Source organism: Amaranthus tricolor, chromosome 6 (genome assembly GCF_026212465.1).
Source record: "Amaranthus tricolor cultivar Red isolate AtriRed21 chromosome 6, ASM2621246v1, whole genome shotgun sequence".
In the NCBI taxonomy this organism is placed as follows: Eukaryota; Viridiplantae; Streptophyta; class Magnoliopsida; order Caryophyllales; family Amaranthaceae; genus Amaranthus; species Amaranthus tricolor.
Window position 1 is genome coordinate 7,420,674 of NC_080052.1, and position 18,099 is coordinate 7,438,772.

The following is an 18,099-nucleotide window of genomic DNA, read 5'->3' on the forward strand; positions in this document are numbered from 1 at the left end:
GGAGGAAGCAACACAAGATCGTTGCCGAAACAAAAGCCCAGCACCATTTCAATCGCCACCTAGCGCCCTCAGTGGTTGGGCTGGAAATACGGAGGAAAAAGCGAAACCCCCTTAAAATCACTCCGACCATCCTTGTGATGGTGGGCAAACCTAGCCCTAACCTACGCCATGAACGAGTTAGGACCAAAAACATGAGGGAGGCGAGCAGCACTGGACATCAGCCGACAAGTACAGCCGCAAATCCCTAGCTAAGAACCCACAAATCAATTTTGATCCCCCAAAACCATTGAAGACTCTTAGAAAACTTCATAGACGGTGAATACATAAAAGTATAGTTAACAGTGCCCCTCCCCTGGAGAAATCGACGGTCAAAGAGCCCATCCAACCTTCATGGGAGGAGAAAATCGTTTCCCCACTCTTTCTCTCTCTAGAGGCTTTTCCTAGATAGAGAAAAGTTTTTGAGTCTAATTTTAGTTTTTTGTAACCATTAAAATACACTAGATATTAATGGAGAAATTGCTAAGTTTGTAACAACTAATGTTGATTAATTGATCGTATGAGCTACATATTTTTTTATGTATAATAGATAGTGAAGTTTTATAATATTAATTTTTTAAAATTTTTTATTATATATAATTAAAGATTATTAAGATTAAAATTATGCATTTAATAGCGTGAAAAAAAAAATATTAACTATCATAAATCTAAAGGAAATATAAGTCTTTTTCATCACATCATTGTTACAGTATACTTTTTTTTGGTAAATTAGTTAAAAAAAATAAAAACAAGATAAAAAAAATTAAAAATAATAATTTAATTACCTAACATTTTAGTTGGTTATTAATTTATTTTGGTTTGTGGGGCTTGCAATTATTTTAATATTCTTTACAACACCTTCCTAGCTAAATACATTATATGATTCAAAGTAATACAAAAACTTGATTTTTGAATATTTTCTTGCTTTTGTTATATCCATATTTAGCTAGAGGCTTGAAACCCCAAACCAAAAAATATAGCTCCTAATCTACTAAAATACTAATCTGAAAAATATTTTTAATTGAATACTAAAGTAAGAATTTTTAATTTTTCTGGCTCTATTTTAGCATAATTTTGTTTTGACAAAAAAATTAACGATCAAAGCTGGAAAACACTATTATCCAAAGGTTTTAACAAAAAAATATCAAAATAATTAAGTTCATGTAGGTTTTTATTCAATAATCCTTAAAAATAATATAAAAGAAAATGCTATGGAGTGGAATATGTAAATGCATACTATTGAAAAATTTTAAAAATAACTTTATAAGAAGCATCGTATTAATATTTCTACATATATTCAATTTCTTTCATAATTAATAAATAACTCTTCAACCATTTTTGACTAAAGCATTATTTTGAACATTTGAATAATTCCCAAAAAATTAAACCATCCAAATAAATAAAATAGAAAATTTGACTTGTTCCCTCTTTGACTATTTTAATTCAACTAAACTAAATAAATAATAAATGTATATCTCACATCATACGACTCGGCCTTTTAACAGAAAAACAGCAACACGTTAATTACCTTTTTTAAGTATTTTTTTTTTTTTTTTTTGTTTATAAATACCAATAACTCATACCGCATTTTATTTATCATCCCATCAATTTCTGCTCTCTGAACCAGAAAATAAAAAAACAGAAAGCATAATGGCAGGAAAGAATGAATCAGTAATGTTATTAGCAACAATGGTGATTATGGCTGCAAGTATTGGTATTAGTTCAGCAGCAACATACACTGTTGGTGGTAACACTGGATGGAAAATTCCTCCACAACCTAATTTTTACTCTAATTGGGCTTCTCAACAAACCTTTCAAGTTGGTGATGTTCTTGGTAACTATTCTATCATCTTCATATATTTAATCATATATAATTCCAATGGATACATAATAATAATATAAGCTCTAAACAAATTATACTTCCTCCTAATCACCCTAATAGTCTCATTTTATTGCATACATTTATCAATAAAATAATTTTATCAATATTTTTAATTATACATAATTAAACATCATAAAAGTTGCTATTAATGATATTTGTACTAAAACGAACCAAATAAGATCCAAGGTAAATATATTATAACTTATAGATCAAGAATAAAATACATATATATATATATATATATATATGGTTTCAAGCTAATTATTACTAGTATTTTTTTGCTTCATTGAATTTGTTGTATTATTTTTTTAGTTTGTTTTAATAAATTTATTTTATTTTTATGTAGGCAGACTCATTATTTTTACTGTCTATATTCTCTTTAATTTTTTTTATCAAAATTAAATAAGGCTGAATGCAAAGATTATAATTACAAGTTTACTTCTCACTTTTTTTCAGTAAGACATATATCAAAGGACTAATGGATTACCTAATTATTGGAATTGCAAATTCATTGCAAACTTAAATGGAGTAATTAATTATGAACACTGCAATTTATTCATTTTACTAATAAAAATATTGTACAATGCAGTATTTAATTTCCCGGCTGGAGCACATACAGTAGCCGAAGTATCCAAAGCAAACTTTGATTCATGTGGCACCGCCAACACCATTGGCGCACCCAAAACAACCTCCCCCGCCAGCGTCAACCTCACTAAGGCTGGTACCCAATACTTCATCTGCACCGTCAATGGACATTGCGGTGCCAACCAGAAGCTCGCCATCACAGTCACTGGTCCATCATCTGCACCCACCGCTTCACCCACCCCACCTGGTGGTGCATCAACACCCTCCGCCTCCAGCCCAACCATCCCAGCTGGTGGCTCCGCACCAACCGGAAACCCAGTCGCTGAAGTTCCATCAAGTACTACAGCCCCACCACCTGATGGCAATTTTGGTGCCTCCACCAGTGTTGGATTGTTGAGCTTGGTCTCAGTTGCTGTTGCAGCTTTGATGGCTTCTAAATCATTTTGATAGCATTCATGTTGGCTTTCGATGTATTCGTGAGGTTTATATATGAGTATTGCCTATATATATATATATTTTTTGTAGCTGTTGTATAAATTATAATAAGGCTGATTTTAAATCCAGCTTTTCTGTATTTGTATTCGGTCTACATAAATACTTTATCCGTTCCCAATTACTTCATACATTTTGGTTATGAACAGACTATTTATTCAAGTTTATTTTACATTTTAATGTTAACATATTAAGTAAAAATATAGTAATGTGGAATCTTTTTTTATAAGTAAAAATATAGTGTGAAATCTTTTTTAAATCGTCTATTTACATATTCATAATATTAACTTTTTACACTAATGGAAAAAACATCATTTGTTGCAGTTCTTTTGCCATAATATGTTGCGGTTTTGACCCCAAGCATTAGTGATAGCAGCAGATTGCCTATTTTAAATGCTGCGGTTTAAAACCGCAGTACAAAAATACACTATATGCTGCGGCTTTTTGGGAACCGCAGCATATAGTGTGTTTTTTTATTTTTAAAAAAACACACTATACGTTGCGGTTCTCTCAAAACTGCAGCATATAGTGTGTATTTTTAATATCAAAAAATTCACTATATGCTGCGGTTTTGGAAAAACCGCAGCATATAACATTTTTTTTGATTTTTTCATTTTATAAATAATCCAATGCTAATGTACAATGTAATAAACAGTATTGCAAATATATATATATAATCACCAATTATCACCAATAATAACCAACTAATATACACTCTCGATCAAATATAATACGTAATAAACAAATATATATATATATATATATATATATATATATATATATATATATATATATATATATATATATATATATATATATATATATATATATATATATATATATATATATGTATATATATATACATACAAAGTCATAAATCCAAACTATTTATATTAATTACCAAACACATAAATTATCAAGATACACGACAATCTTGTCTTTCAATTCGGTCATGCCCCCATCTCTTAAAGTGCGTGTTTCCCTTAGATTGTCGTATAAAACCTATAATATTATATGAAATAATTAAAAAAGTTTATATCATACATAAACATTAGATTTTACCAATAGTAAATATATAATATTATAAATTAAAAACATAAAAAATACTTACGGCATCAATATATTCCACTCCAACGTTCTTCACGGCTTGTAAGAGATCGTCCATATATTTGAGAATGTAGTAGCAGCAATCAACGCTATTATCTTGTCGAAAACACTAAGAGAAAAATAGATGTTAGTGCCAAAAACGCTTAAAAACCCTATCGCAACTTAGCATGTTTTTCCAAGCATATGATAATTGTTTACGATTCTAACCATTTCAACACAATAATATATACCAAATAGTATTGCGTGTCATGTTTTGTGCAAAACAAACCAAGTTTGAGCTACTTAATGCACAAAAGTGCCAAAACGCTTAAAAACCCTTAAAATTGCAACTTAGCACGTAAATCCAAGCATATGACTATTGTTTTCAATTCTAACCATTTCAACACAATAATATATACCAAGTAGTGTTGTGTGCCATGTTTCGTGCAAAACAAACCAAGTTTGAGCTACTTTATGGCGAAAGTGCCAAAAAACCTTAAAAACCTTTAAAATCGAAACTTAGAACGTAATTCCAAGCACATGACTAAGATTTTCAATTCTAAATATTTAAACACAATAATATATACCAAATCCTGTGGTGTACCAAGTATTGTGCAAAACAAACCAAGTTTGAGCCACTTAACGCGCGAAAGTGCCAAAAACGCTTAACAATCCTTAAAATCGCAACTTAGCACGTAATTCCAAGCACATGACTATGATTTTCAATTCTAACCATCTCAACATAATAATATATACCAAATAGTGTTGCGTGCCATGTTTCGTGCAAAACAAACCAAGTTTGAGCTACCTAATGCGCGAAAGTACCAAAAACATTTAGAAACCCTTAAAATCGCAACTTTGCACTTAATCGAAGCACATGTCTATGATTTTCAATTTTAACCAATTCAACACAAAAATATATACCAAATAGTGTTGTGTTCCATGCTTCGTGCAAAACAAACCAAGTTTGAGCTACTTTATGCGCGAAAGTACCAAAAACGCTTAAAACCCTTAAAATCGCAACGTATCACGTAATTCCAAGCACATGACTATGATTTTCAATTCTAACCATTTCAACACAATAATATAAACCATATAGTGTTGCGTGCCAATGTTTCGTGCAAAAAAAACCATATTTGAGCTACTTTATACGCAAAAGTGCTAAAAACGCTTAAAAACCCTTAAAATCGCAATTTCGGTCGGGTTATTTTCGGGTTGGGTCATTTTCGGATCGGGTCATTTTCGGATCGGGGTCACTCTATGTTTCAGGTCGGTCGGTCTGAACCAACTGGTTATGACTTATAAAACCATTTTTTATTATTTATGAAACTTTTTTTAATAAAAAAAGCTATTTCTCATCCCTCCGACATTAATCCATATATCAATTAACACAATATTAAAGCCTTATGTGATTAAATTCAAGTTATAAGAAACCAACAATTGCGACGCTCGTGTTTTAAACTTTAAATCTCTATGTATAGTTGGATTTGTGAGATACGTGTCACACTAGAGAAATCAGATGTACGATTTTCAAAAAATAGTTGGTATGTCAGGTTCATTTAAGTGTTAGAAAAATAGGGAAATTAATACTTATTTTGAAAGACTTGTAAGATACGCACTTCATAAAAGTTAAATATCTTCTCATTTCCTCATTTTCATGTTAGAAATATATACAAATAACTAAGTACGTATTTCGACTTATAATATATGTTTTTTATAATTTAGGGTAGCGGCATTCCTAATCTGAAAAGCTCGTTCAAATGTGCATAATGTTCTTATAAATTACATCGATTTGATTACTGAAATGTAAAAGAATTAAAAACTCATTTGACTGATGTAACAAGATATATGTATTCAATTAAGATGATTATAATGTCTTTTTCTTAAAAAAAATAATTACGATGGATAAAAAGACGCTAAATGCATGTTTTTTGAGATCTATTGATGAGTTTTAGGGATCAAGTGATATACTCAATATGTTAAGATACTTTGAAAACTAAAATTTTATTTGAAATGATTCTAACATTGAGATTACTCTAAAAATTGATATTGCATCTGTCAAATCGGGTCGGTCGGATCTGTTGTAGGCCGGGTCCTTTTCGGTCGGGTAATTATCGGGTCGGTCATGTTTCGGGTTAAGTCGCTTTCAGGTCGTTCGGGTTTGGGTTTTGTCAGGCCGATCTCGGGTTCATTTTTGGGTCGGATCAAATTTTCCTAGGTCTATTTTGAGTGACTAAGAAAATAAGGGTTTAGTTTTTATGAACCAAAATAAAAGAAAAAGGGGAAGAAGGATTAAATTGAGAATATTTATATCATGTATATTTATTTGCATTTAGATCCAAACTTGATGATCTTCTTAAACTCGAGGTAGCTCTTATACTAATAATTCTTTTAAATTATCTCGTTCTAAATTATTAATTTTTTAAATGTTACAAAAATAAGGTAAGATTGAGTACTCAATATATATAATTGTTAAAAATAATATATATATATATATATATATATATATATATATATATATATATATATATATATATATATATATATATATATATATTTGCTATATTTTCTACATGAATTTTTATAATTAAAGATAATATTGAAATAAAAATCTTGCAATGGAACGTGGTGAATTAAGAATGCTACTAAAGAGTGAACCGAACATATTATCACTACATATGTACAAATTTACTCAGTTACCATATTACTATGCTATATATTCCACAATATAATAATAATAATAATAATAATAATAATAATAATAATAATAGTGTTTTTAATTAGATGACCAAGTCATGACTTAAATGGATTCGAATCTAAATTTATGAAAAAACAGAAGATCCATTTATATATAAATTTTAAAAGTCTTTTTGAATTTTAATATTCCACCAATTTTGACTAGTTTGAACATTTGAAATCTAGAAAAAACGAGTCGATAAAAAAAAGATGTTTTGACTTATATCCGTATTAGACTCTTCATACTTCTACATAACCAACAAATTCACATTTCACAACACACCGCTAAACCTAACCAACTAAGACTTCTCCAACTCTGAATTGAACAACTGAAGAACAATCATAATTCCACTACACGGTTTTTGCCTACTTTTTCTTACCCTTTTTTGCTATAAATACCAATCACACATTCCATATTTTGCTCATCATCATCCCACCACTTTAGATCGCTTAACACACCAAAAAAAAAATTATCAGAAAAAGGGGGTGATCAAAGAACTTAAAGAAATCACACGAAAAATGGCGGGAAAGAATGAAGCAGTTTTGTTGACAGTAACCATGGTGATTGCTACACTTATTGGGATTTGTTCAGCAGCAACATACACTGTTGGTGGTAATACTGGGTGGACTATTCCTTCACAACCTAATTTTTACTCTAATTGGGCTTCTCAACAAACCTTTCAAGTTGGTGATGCTCTCGGTAATTATTTATCTTCTTCTAATTCCTATATTTAATAATTCAATATTTTACTCGTTCCGATGTGAATAATCTATCTTAAAATTATTTTCTAATAATCCAATAATTGTATCTAATTTAGTTCGTCGTGAATAATTTTAGATTTGCTTTAATTTGTTGATAGCATACTCCTACCTATTACCAGCTAGTCTCTTAAGAGACCGTCTCTTTGAGAGACATATCTCAAGCCCATCCCATTAATGATCAATATTTACTTACCATATTCTTAATGCCTACTTACATTATCCTTAATACTTATTTACCGTATTCTTAATACCTATTTTTAATATCTTAAATGTATATTTACATAATTCTTAATACCTACTTATAATATTTTAAAAAATATATAATGAACCGATTTAATTAGAAATGGTCTCTCAAAGAGAACGTAGCTCACAAGAATTTGTGTTATTAGCTCTGAACAAATGTGTAGTAGATGTTAGATTATTTTATCAAATCATTTATAGTCAATTTTCAAATAATCAGTAAATGATTTATATAACTCTAATGAATACATAATATAAGCTCTAAATAAATTATAGCTTTTATAATAGAAGTAATGTCAAAATATGTCCTCTCTTGTGATATATGGAAATGTGAAAATAAATTGTTATTAATAATTTTATTTATTAGTTATCTGATTAAAATAACCTCATTCGTTATTTATTTACTGGTGTATAATTATATTGCTTTTATATGTTGATAATTAACTAAAGTCATTTATTTTCAGCAAATAAATACTTCGATATAATCATCTTACGCATCATTCCTCTCCGGAAAGTAGTTTAAATATCATTTATTTTGCACTAATCCCTCATACTGAATGTTGAAATTATTAAAAATTATCTAATAACAAGCAAATGGTAAAATATTATATTTATATATATATATATATATATATATATATATATATATATATATATATATATATATGCCACTTTGAAGGATTACTATTTTAAATACCTCATTGATACCTTTTGGATTTGCCACTAAATATCACTCAAAAAAAAATAAAAAAAATTACTAATTGATGTTGAATGACATTAATGTGAGTTGGTGGACAATTCAATAATGGAGCCTGAGCTGCCTATGTACTTGCACAATATATGGAATCTTATAGTGGCATTAGGCTTTATTGCATTATTTTCACTTTTGCCTTTCTTTCTTTTGTATATTTTATTCTTTTAAGAATACTTATGCTATTTTAGTTACTTTTTATTTACTACTCCTAAATATTTATTATTGATTTAAGTATCACACTCAAGACCAACCTTAAACAAATTAATTAATTAATTACTTTAATTAATAATGACATCTTAATTACTACAGCATAGATCATACTTCATCAGATCATTGTAATAGAAATCGAAAGGGGCATATTTTTTCTAACAAATAAATTGTTGAATTTACAGTGTTTAATTTTGCTGCCGGAGCTCACACAGTAGGCCAAGTGAACAAAGCAAACTTTGATGCATGTGGCACCACCAACACTATTGGACAAATCCAAACCACCTCCCCTGCCACCATCACTCTCACCACCGCCGGGACCCACTACTTCATTTGCACCCTACCCGGACATTGTGGCGCCAACCAAAAGCTCTCTGTGGTGGTCACCGGCTCTTCAGCCACCACCCCCGCCTCCGCTCCTGCCCCTGCCCCTGCCCGTAAAGTCATCAGCCCTGTCTCTGCTCCTACTACCCCTGCCTCGGCTCCCACCCCAGTTAGTGGTGTCTCCACCCCTGCCGCCGCTCCTACCCCTTCCATTGTAGCCCCCACTCCTTTCAGTGAAGCCCCTACCCCTACCAGTGGGGCCCTTACTCCCGCCACCGCTCCCACCCCTTTTGGTAGAGCTTCTACCCCTACTGGTGGGGCCCCCACTCCTACTAGTGAAGCCACCGGTAGTCCTCCAGTCCCTGACACCGTTCCTTTGTCCCCCTCAGGCAGTCCCACAACCCCTGCGCCATCTTCTCCCGCTGGAAATTTTGGCAGTTCCACTGGTGTTAGCTTGTTGAGCTTGGTGTCTGTTGTTATTGCAGCTTTTATGATGTAGTGATGAATTTTTTATTCTTTATTTTTTGAGTTTTTTTTTTACCCAATTTTTAGTTTTGATGTTAATTGTTTGTTGTACAATTGAAATAATATCAGATTGCTTGTTGTTTGAACTTTAAAGTACACATTCTTTTTGGTGGCTACTGGCTAGCTCCAGATTACTAAATTTTTTTGTCACAATCATAGTTGTACTTCATACAAAACAATTTTATTTTCTTTTCATAATGCATATAATTTTCCTATATAATGTTCCCTCCAATTGTTTGGATCATCAATATTACAAACTTATACTCTACCCGTAAGGCCAGACTTGAGATTTGAAGGGTTTGGTGTGAAAAATAAATTATGAGTCATAACCACGTGACTCTTGGATTTTATTTTACTTAGCAATCTTAATATAACAAATGTCACTATTTAGATATATCAAAAACAAAACGAAGGAACTATGAAACATAGATTAAAAATTTTATATCAATAATAATTCATGTATGCCACAATATATATTATAAAATCTAATAAGATTTCTCTAAGAGAAATTTTTAATGCAAAAATCACTAATAACAAAATTTAAATCAAGAGACTATCTTTATATATAGCAAAACAAAAGTTAATTTAGTAAATAAACCTACAACTTAAGATCCTCTTAGGCCCATACAATCGAAAGTCATACTATAACAAAACAAAAGTTAATTTAGTAAATAAACCCACAATTTTAATCAACTCAAAAACAAAAAAATATAAAATTAGTCAAATAAACACACAAGCAAAGCATTATAAAAAAAACATATAGAAAAATAAAAAATTAAAAAATTTTATAAAATTATGAGATTTATAATCATAGAAAAAACTCACAAGAAAATTAAAATTATCTATTAGGAATATTAATTAGTGCTTAATAACTTAAAGTACACTTAAATTCCGTGCATGTGTAATTGTGCACATCATTATTTGATTACAGTTAATCTGTTGTGAGACGACCTTAGCCGTGCAATTGGCCCAGATCCAATAATTTTTTTAAATATTCTGACATACTAATTTTAAGTCTTAAAGGACAATTTTAAGACTTAAAAATACAACTTTAAGACTTAAAAGGTCAATTAAAGTTTTTATATCAATTTTAATGTTTGAGTCATTCTATTTCAAAGTTGAAATGAGAATTTAATATCCTGCAATTGGTCTTTTAAGTCTTAAAATTGGTTTTTTAAGTATTAAAATTGACCTTTTAAGACTTAAAACTGACAAATTCCATAACTTAAAATGTCAATTTCAAATCCTTAAAATTGGTCTTTTAAGTTTTTGAATTGGTCTTTTAGCTCTTGAAATTGACATTTTAATATGTGAAAATGGTTAAAAAAGTACATACAATTGGGCCGGCCCAATAAGACGCATGGGACGGTCTATCCCAAGTTTTTGCGTTTTAATTATTGTAATTATAGATGTTAATAATCAATAAACAAAGTATTAAATAAAAACATTATGACATAGCTTGATACTGAACTATCTTATCTTCCACACATTAAACTTAACTTGTGTTCAATCCTCACAAAGGCAAATTACAAATTTATGAATTGAGACAAAATTTCCTATGAAGAGAAGATTGACAAGTTTCTTATTTGATATTATTGCTAGAAAATCGATGTAGTAGCTTAACTATTAGGGTATACGTATTTTATTTTATTTTATTTTTTTGTTATAATAAGTACTAATTTGCAAATTAAGTGTTTTTGTGGCTCAACTCATAATATATAATGTGATATATAGTATATAAATAAGATCCATTTACTTGAGGAAAATTTGTTCAATATACTCAAAATATTCCCTATTATTAGTTGAGTTAAAATAGTCCATTGGGGTAACTTTTTTCGAATAAATCAAAATATGTTTTTTAGTATATAATTGGGTGTATATTAAAAAGATAAATAATACTAATGTTTTTGAGCATGATGTGGAGTAGTTGCATCATTAAAGAGGACGTAAGTATTAGTCGTTTTTAAAACTTTGTTCAAAAGAATCCTATAATTTTTTGTTTTCTTCATGAAGGTGGCGAGGCTAATTAATAGTTGAGTTAATATCATACTCTCTCTGTTGTATCATCATTTGGCTTGATCTTGGAGATTTCACTCCAAAGGTAACGGTCATATTCAAGAATGTTCCTCCATGTAAGTTGAAGCCATTGAAGATATGAGAATAAGCACAAGATAGAACAAACATGTATTACTTATGAACTAAAATGGTTAAAGGGTTTGCTTCAAAGTTAAGGTGTGCGAGTTGCGACACCCAAAAGTTATTAGTTTGTATCGTGACAGTCAATATGCCTTACATCTTGCTCAAAATCCAGTGTTTCATGAACAGACAAAATATATAGAAGTTGATTATCGTTTTCTTCATGATGCTATGGTGATGGTATCTTTCATCCTTCTCATGTTTCTACTCATAGTAAAGTGGCAGATATCTTCACTCAGGCTCTAGGCCATAGTCAGTTTACTTTTCTCCTTAACAAGTTAGGCATTTGTCATCTTCATGCTCCAACTTGACTACTTGCGGGGATGTTGAGGAATATTGTGATATTTTAAATATTCTAAAGAATATTAGTTAAGATATTTTAGGTTGGTGAGTATTTTAGGAAGATTTTAGCTTAATTACAGTTAGAGGTGTTTAACAGGGCAGGGCAGGCGGATCGAGTCGGGACAATGCCCGTTTAAACCCAACCCACTTTGACCTGTATTTTAAATGTTCATATAATAGTTTTTTTTATTCTACTTTATGGCCCGTTGGGTTAACTCACCTATGTATATAATAATATCATATAAAAATATTTTAAAAAAAGCGGTAAAATTTTTTCGCAACCAATTCGTGTAGTTATCCGACCCGACCCTTAACACCAAGGCTCATTAATGATCTGACCCGTTACTGACTCGACCTGTTAATGACTCGTTAAAATATAACTCCACCCCCCCATTGAACGCCTCTAATTACAGTCTTTTTTCTATTTTTATCATGATTTACACTTATTTTTAAGTTTCATCCACACACTTAATTTATCTTTTCATCACTTTTACTCTTTTCTTCCTATTTTCCATAACACTCCATACTATTTTACCCACTTTTCTTAAGTTTTCCACTAATTGTCGCTAAGGCCAAATTAAGGGCACAGGATTAGAATATATAGCAAAATACCCCTTCCAACAAAGTTTGCCTCATTTTCCTTTTTAGTTCGTTCTATTAAATTTGCCTCAATTTTTATTTTAGTTATGATTTACATTTTTTCTTTAATTTTTATTCAGGCTTTAAACTTATATCTTTATCCCTACACACACCATAAAATATACATTTTTATCATTTTTTTACTTGTTTTGGTTTGCTTAGTAAACATATTTAGAGCACATTTAGTGGGACAAAGAAAATAGTGCTTAAAAAAGAGAGCAAGAAGTAAAACATGTTTGATATTTTCAAACAAGTACAAAGTTGGATGGATTATGTTGTCACATTACATTATTACCATAAAACAGTTTGTGTGGGTCAGGACAGGACAATTAACATCTACCAATGAACTATCAATAGTCCTCTGCAAACATGTTACTCTTTTTACTTGCAGTCAGGGATTTGACTCCTCCACTCCCATTAGGGTCGCTTCCGGGATGGAATCATTTTTTCTAGATAACTCTAGGGTTCACTTGTCTTAACTGTTTCGAATCTAGAACTTAAATATCGTCAATTTTGTTTAGGGCATGTTTGAAATGGTCTATATTGTATGTTTTCAGTCATTATCACATATTCACATTGAAAGCATTTGATATGAAAGAAAAGGATATGGTAGAGATCACCCGTATTCTCACATCCATTCATAGAAAATCCAAAACGGTCAAATTGAACAAAACTTGAATTATTGAACATATTTCTGAGTCTGTGTGGAAACAAGATTCTTAATCAATTTTAGGGCATACAACAATGCCAAATCTTTTATCGCAACCTATAAGATAGACTACATAAGCCAAAACAAATCAACGGAATTTCATCAGAAATAGAGATAATACTTTTTATCGGACTGTAAGAGTAATCGAAAAAAAAACATAGATCAATTCCTTGAAGTACATTATCATATTCAATTAAGAATTGGGGGTGGGGATAGATGTATATCCATATTGGGCACGAATCGAGTGGGTATCACTAACAAGGCAACAACTACATGACGAATTGTGCTCAAACTAATAATTAAGACTAGAGAATACCTCGCTTTGTAGTCATGTACGACGTTGCCTTGATATACATGTACCATTGCGGATGCAGTAGAGAATGCAAGAACGGGCTGGACTTGCAGGGAGATGGAGCTGCTACTGTTATGGAGTTTGTACAGAATACCTCGCTGCTGGCCACCAGTTCTGGGAAAATGTTTCTGGGTAGTGACAAGGTGGAAAGGCCCAGATGGGCCACCTTCCATTATATTGTTAAGAGGACATGGTCAGAAGAAGACCAGGCTTGTTGACGCTGCAGTTGGAGTTCGACCACCACCTTAGCATTACTTAAAAAGCTCATAATATATCTTACCGCTTACAAGACTAATCACTTCCCTATAATCTAACTATGATTAAGCTTAGATGGCAATGGGTCGGACTCGGCTCGGATTATACATACTCCAACTTTGCTTCGGATAATAGTCGGACCTTTTTTTCAGTCCACCTCCGCTCAGAGTCAGATTATGCATACTCCAAGTTTGCCCCGACTCGGACTCTCGGACCTCCAATGGAGTCGGATTTTTATCAAACTTTATCGTTGTGATATTCTACTAATGATTTTAAAGCATACAAAATTAACAAAATATATTTTTTAAATACAATTTAACAAAAAAATATGTACTTTAAATTCAAGTTTAACAAGAAAAATAGTAACAAAATTTTCTCGCATTTTGATTTGACGTATTTTATTTCTCTTGATCTGATTTGTTGTATTTTGATTGATTAATCTAAAAAAAATACCAAGTAGTTTTCCAAAATCGAAATTCGAAAATTACAATTAGTATGAAAGAGCTTGAATTAGTCACGTCAAATGTCTAGAGTTTTAAAGGAAATAAAATATTAGGGTAAAAGTCAAATTCAAAGTCGGATTTTCTTCAGGGTCAGAGTCGGTTCAGAATGTCGGATTTTTAATAAGGTCCCACTCCAGTCCATCTCTAACTCGGACTCGAATCGTAAAGTCGTAGTCAGATAACTTTTCCTCGGATTCGAATCGGATTATTTTTCTCGGATCGAGTCGGACTAGGGTCCAATTCAAACTGAATTTTCATCCCTAGCTACTACCTCCTACCACAATTTGACAACAAAACCTCAAGAACGATTCAAAACTCAAAAACTAGAAATGCACTCTACCCACTACGGTCAAAGACCTAGTCTGAATGAAAGAATCCCTATAATGAAATATATCCGAGCTAATTTATTTCATGGATCAAATGCTATATACAAACAACTTATACAATGAGTAAGAATGGAGTACTATTGTACATAAATAAGCTTGTAACAGATTCTGATAACTATATTGGAATGTTAACGCTATTAACTTATAAGTAACAAGCAAAATTTAGCAACAGCGCCAAGATAAGAGCATAATTTGCATTGATAGAAAAATTTTTTTTATTGTATTTGCTAAAGAATGTGTTACAAACCTGGCCATCTATATTGACCATGAAAACTGTTAGGTTGGAACTCTCGAAGCCATTGAACATTTCCATCCTCTAACTCGGACTGATCAGGAGCTTTCCGTTTTCTTAGAGCTGCATTTATATCCAAAACCCGACTCTTCTGTTCCAGTCTATGGTCGCTGCAGTCGGAGGGACCATTACCGATGTGGCTTGGAAAGAAACATATTTCTGTGTTCTTAGAGCTGCATTGAACATAACTACTTGAACCATCATCCGTGGACAGACAACCAAAACCCCTTCCAACACTTGTACCTGGGTCGGAAGGACCCAATCGTAAAGATAAATCACAATCCGTTTCATCAGCCATTTCACGGCTGACAACGCATGTCACTTGACCATTCTTTTCAGCGGTAGAATCCACATTTTCATCAAGTAGTAGGTTCCTTGTCTCGGTAATACAAGTAGGCTGTGCTCTTTGCCAGCCCACGGGTGTGCCAAAAATTACACTCACTTGATTTGATTTTTGAGGCGGCCTATACCCAAAATGGGGTTCTACATTCTGAATTTGACTACCATAATACAATGTATTCACAGAACCAAAGTTTAACAAAGAGTTTGATTCCATAACCAGGGAAGGCCTGGGCCCAGGAATTTTAGGTTGAGGATAAGGGCCAGTTTGGGTAGCAATGTAGCTGGGACTGGACACCATTTGACTGCCTGAAATCGAAGATGTAGTAGCCTGACTCCCCATCGTTGATCTCGACAAATTTAATGGACTGCCAGAATGATTTGGTGGTTGAGGAGGTGATCTGTGGTAATTCGTATTATCGGGAAAAGCAGGTGCTGCTGCCTGAGAATGTTCTTGGAGTCTTGGGTTGAGATAACTCCTCGGATTACTATTCCGCTGGCTACGCGACGCTTTAACAGGATGACATCCTAATACAAGGGCAGCTGAACAACAGAATTACATGGGGAAGGGTTAATCTTTGCTGACAACAGCCCATACACAATGAATAGGGCACTCCCACAAGCTTATGTGGGCTTTTCACTTGTTGGTCGGTGAATCAGCCAAAAAAAGTATTTGGTAATGGCTTTTAAACTACCTGAAAAGCTGACTTTTAAATCAAAATAAAAAAGTTACTTCAGTTAGATTTTTGTTAGCGTTTAGCTTGTTAATTCACTTTTTCTCTGATAAATAACCAACATGACAATACCTAATAACCTAAATTTACCAAACATACCCATAAATAGTTAGCCTTTTCAGCTAGCTTTAAAGCCAACAAATACGGCCAACATTTTTAGGTAGTGATAAGAACTACTTCAAAATCATCAAAATTTCAACTGCATATCGCAATGTTTAAATTTTATCACAAATGCACACATAATAAAGAAGAAAAAAGCTCAAGAACCAAAGATTACTTGAACATAAGATCCAAAAAACTAGCAATCATTAAGAAACATATAAAAAAAGAGCTACCTTCAATACATGGTTGAAGAAATGGACCAGTTTCAGTTTCAGTACTCTCATCTCTTCTAATAATAGTGTCAACAGCATCATTAAGTCTTTCCCAAAGTGTCTCAGGATCTACATACTCAGCCTAATCAATCAAGCAATGTACACCCAATAGACTCAAAATTCAGGTCAATAGAACAAGATACAAAAAATACTAAAAACCCACAAAAACCCAACAAATTTTTACCCCAGAATTAGCTTTAGAATACATAATTTCTTCAGCTTTGAACACAACAAGAGGTAATTTCTCTTGCCATTCTCTGTTCTTTCTAGTGACAGAACTATGAGCTTCAATAACCACTCTGAAAAACAAACAAAATTAGTAAGTGGGCATTCTTCAAATCAGTGAAAAAACCCAAAAGATTGAATATTGAATAAAAATGAGGACAAAAGATTGAATCTTTAAGAAAAATGAGTAGAAATAGAAAGACCCAGAAACCTGAAAATTTGTTGAATAATAGAACCTCTAATGGGTTGGAGTGTATCACTATGCCAAGCTCTTCTAACACACTCATATGGTCTAGGACCAGGTCTAGGCATCTTGTGTTTGTAAGCTGATTTTGTTTTGGTTAATTGAAAGATGAATTAAGCTTTCAATTTAGTTGCTTTGCTGTTGTTGCTGAGGTGAACACAGTAAGAAGAAAGAGAGAGGAAGAAAAGGAAAGACTGATAAGGAAGTTATTCGATACATTTGGGGTTGGGGGTTCCCCTTTTGGTGCACCTTCTTAGCTCTTTGTTCTTAACTTCTCTCTCTTGCTCTCCACTTCAATCTCCTGTTGCTTTCATGCTTTTTGGCTAAGTAGACAATAACTTCTGAGGGTATAGTAGACAAAACACATGGGGAGGAAGATGATTTATTTTTCCTTTTTTTTAAACATGATTGATTTTTCTCGAAATTATGGATGATTAATTAAAAGTTTATATTAATGGATGCGGCATTTGCATGTTGAGGGTTTACTGGATATAAGTATCAGCTGAGGGTTTCTTGACTGCGCACATCCTCTTTACCACCTTTTTAAGGGGAACAGGTATAGTTTGCATCTTTTAGTAAAAAACCTCTCACACTGACTCTACCTTGTGCGGGATACTAAAAGTGTTTATTACCTTTACCCTTATTAATTAAAAGCTTGTATTATTGTTAAAAAAATTAATGTTTTTATAATATTTTATTATTCACTCTAATTTTTGATGTTTTTATTGTGGAATACTCCTTCAATTTACACTCTTAAAAGTTAAAATAATTGGCAGAAAATTTTAAAATTTGATTATTAATTTTTGGTTGGATTAATTTAGTTCCTTACAGTAAAGTTGAATATTATTTGGTTTATTTTAAAGTATATTTTCATAATATT

At 31.9% G+C, this 18,099-nt stretch overlaps 3 protein-coding genes across 4 annotated transcripts; 2 read left to right on the plus strand and 1 right to left on the minus strand.

Moving 5' to 3' along the window:
* The first annotated feature begins 1,610 nt into the window (after positions 1-1,610).
* Positions 1,611-3,197, plus strand: LOC130815067 (umecyanin-like). Its single transcript, XM_057681403.1, has 2 exons — positions 1,611-1,870; positions 2,508-3,197. The coding sequence occupies exons 1-2, from the start codon at positions 1,687-1,689 to the stop codon at positions 2,948-2,950; spliced, it is 627 nt and encodes a 208-aa protein (XP_057537386.1). The 5' UTR covers positions 1,611-1,686; the 3' UTR covers positions 2,951-3,197.
* A 909-nt stretch (positions 3,198-4,106) lies between these two features.
* Positions 4,107-17,527, minus strand: LOC130815056 (uncharacterized). Of its 2 annotated transcripts, XR_009042534.1 has the most exons (6): positions 17,187-17,527; positions 16,935-17,049; positions 16,712-16,832; positions 15,259-16,185; positions 13,832-14,087; positions 4,107-4,211 (listed from the first exon to the last, which is right to left on the minus strand). XR_009042534.1 is itself a non-coding variant. In XM_057681391.1 (5 exons), exons 1-5 carry the CDS (start codon positions 17,285-17,287, stop codon positions 14,062-14,064), a joined length of 1,290 nt encoding a protein of 429 aa, XP_057537374.1. In that variant the 5' UTR covers positions 17,288-17,527; the 3' UTR covers positions 11,435-14,061. The 2 variants fall into 2 exon arrangements, 1 of the variants encoding a protein (XP_057537374.1); XM_057681391.1 differs by lacking the exon at positions 4,107-4,211 and having other exon boundaries at positions 11,435-14,087.
* Positions 7,018-9,904, plus strand: LOC130815057 (blue copper protein-like). Its single transcript, XM_057681392.1, has 2 exons — positions 7,018-7,517; positions 8,966-9,904. The coding sequence occupies exons 1-2, from the start codon at positions 7,337-7,339 to the stop codon at positions 9,601-9,603; spliced, it is 819 nt and encodes a 272-aa protein (XP_057537375.1). The 5' UTR covers positions 7,018-7,336; the 3' UTR covers positions 9,604-9,904.
* Positions 17,528-18,099: the final 572 nt, after the last annotated feature.

Excerpts from the sequence above, each read along its gene's own strand:
- LOC130815067 (XM_057681403.1), top strand. The coding sequence starts at position 1,687 with ATGGCAGGAAAGAATGAATCAGTAATGTTATTAGCAACAATGGTGATT. Across the intron at positions 1,871-2,507 it reads TCAAGTTGGTGATGTTCTTG|TATTTAATTTCCCGGCTGGA; the intron begins GTAACTATTCTA and ends TGTACAATGCAG.
- LOC130815057 (XM_057681392.1), top strand. The coding sequence starts at position 7,337 with ATGGCGGGAAAGAATGAAGCAGTTTTGTTGACAGTAACCATGGTGATT. Across the intron at positions 7,518-8,965 it reads TCAAGTTGGTGATGCTCTCG|TGTTTAATTTTGCTGCCGGA; the intron begins GTAATTATTTAT and ends TTGAATTTACAG.
- LOC130815056 (XM_057681391.1), bottom strand. The coding sequence starts at position 17,287 with ATGCCTAGACCTGGTCCTAGACCATATGAGTGTGTTAGAAGAGCTTGG. Across the intron at positions 16,833-16,934 it reads ATTCTAAAGCTAATTCTGGG|GCTGAGTATGTAGATCCTGA; the intron begins GTAAAAATTTGT and ends TTGATTGATTAG. Across the intron at positions 16,186-16,711 it reads TCTTCAACCATGTATTGAAG|CTGCCCTTGTATTAGGATGT; the intron begins GTAGCTCTTTTT and ends TCTGTTGTTCAG.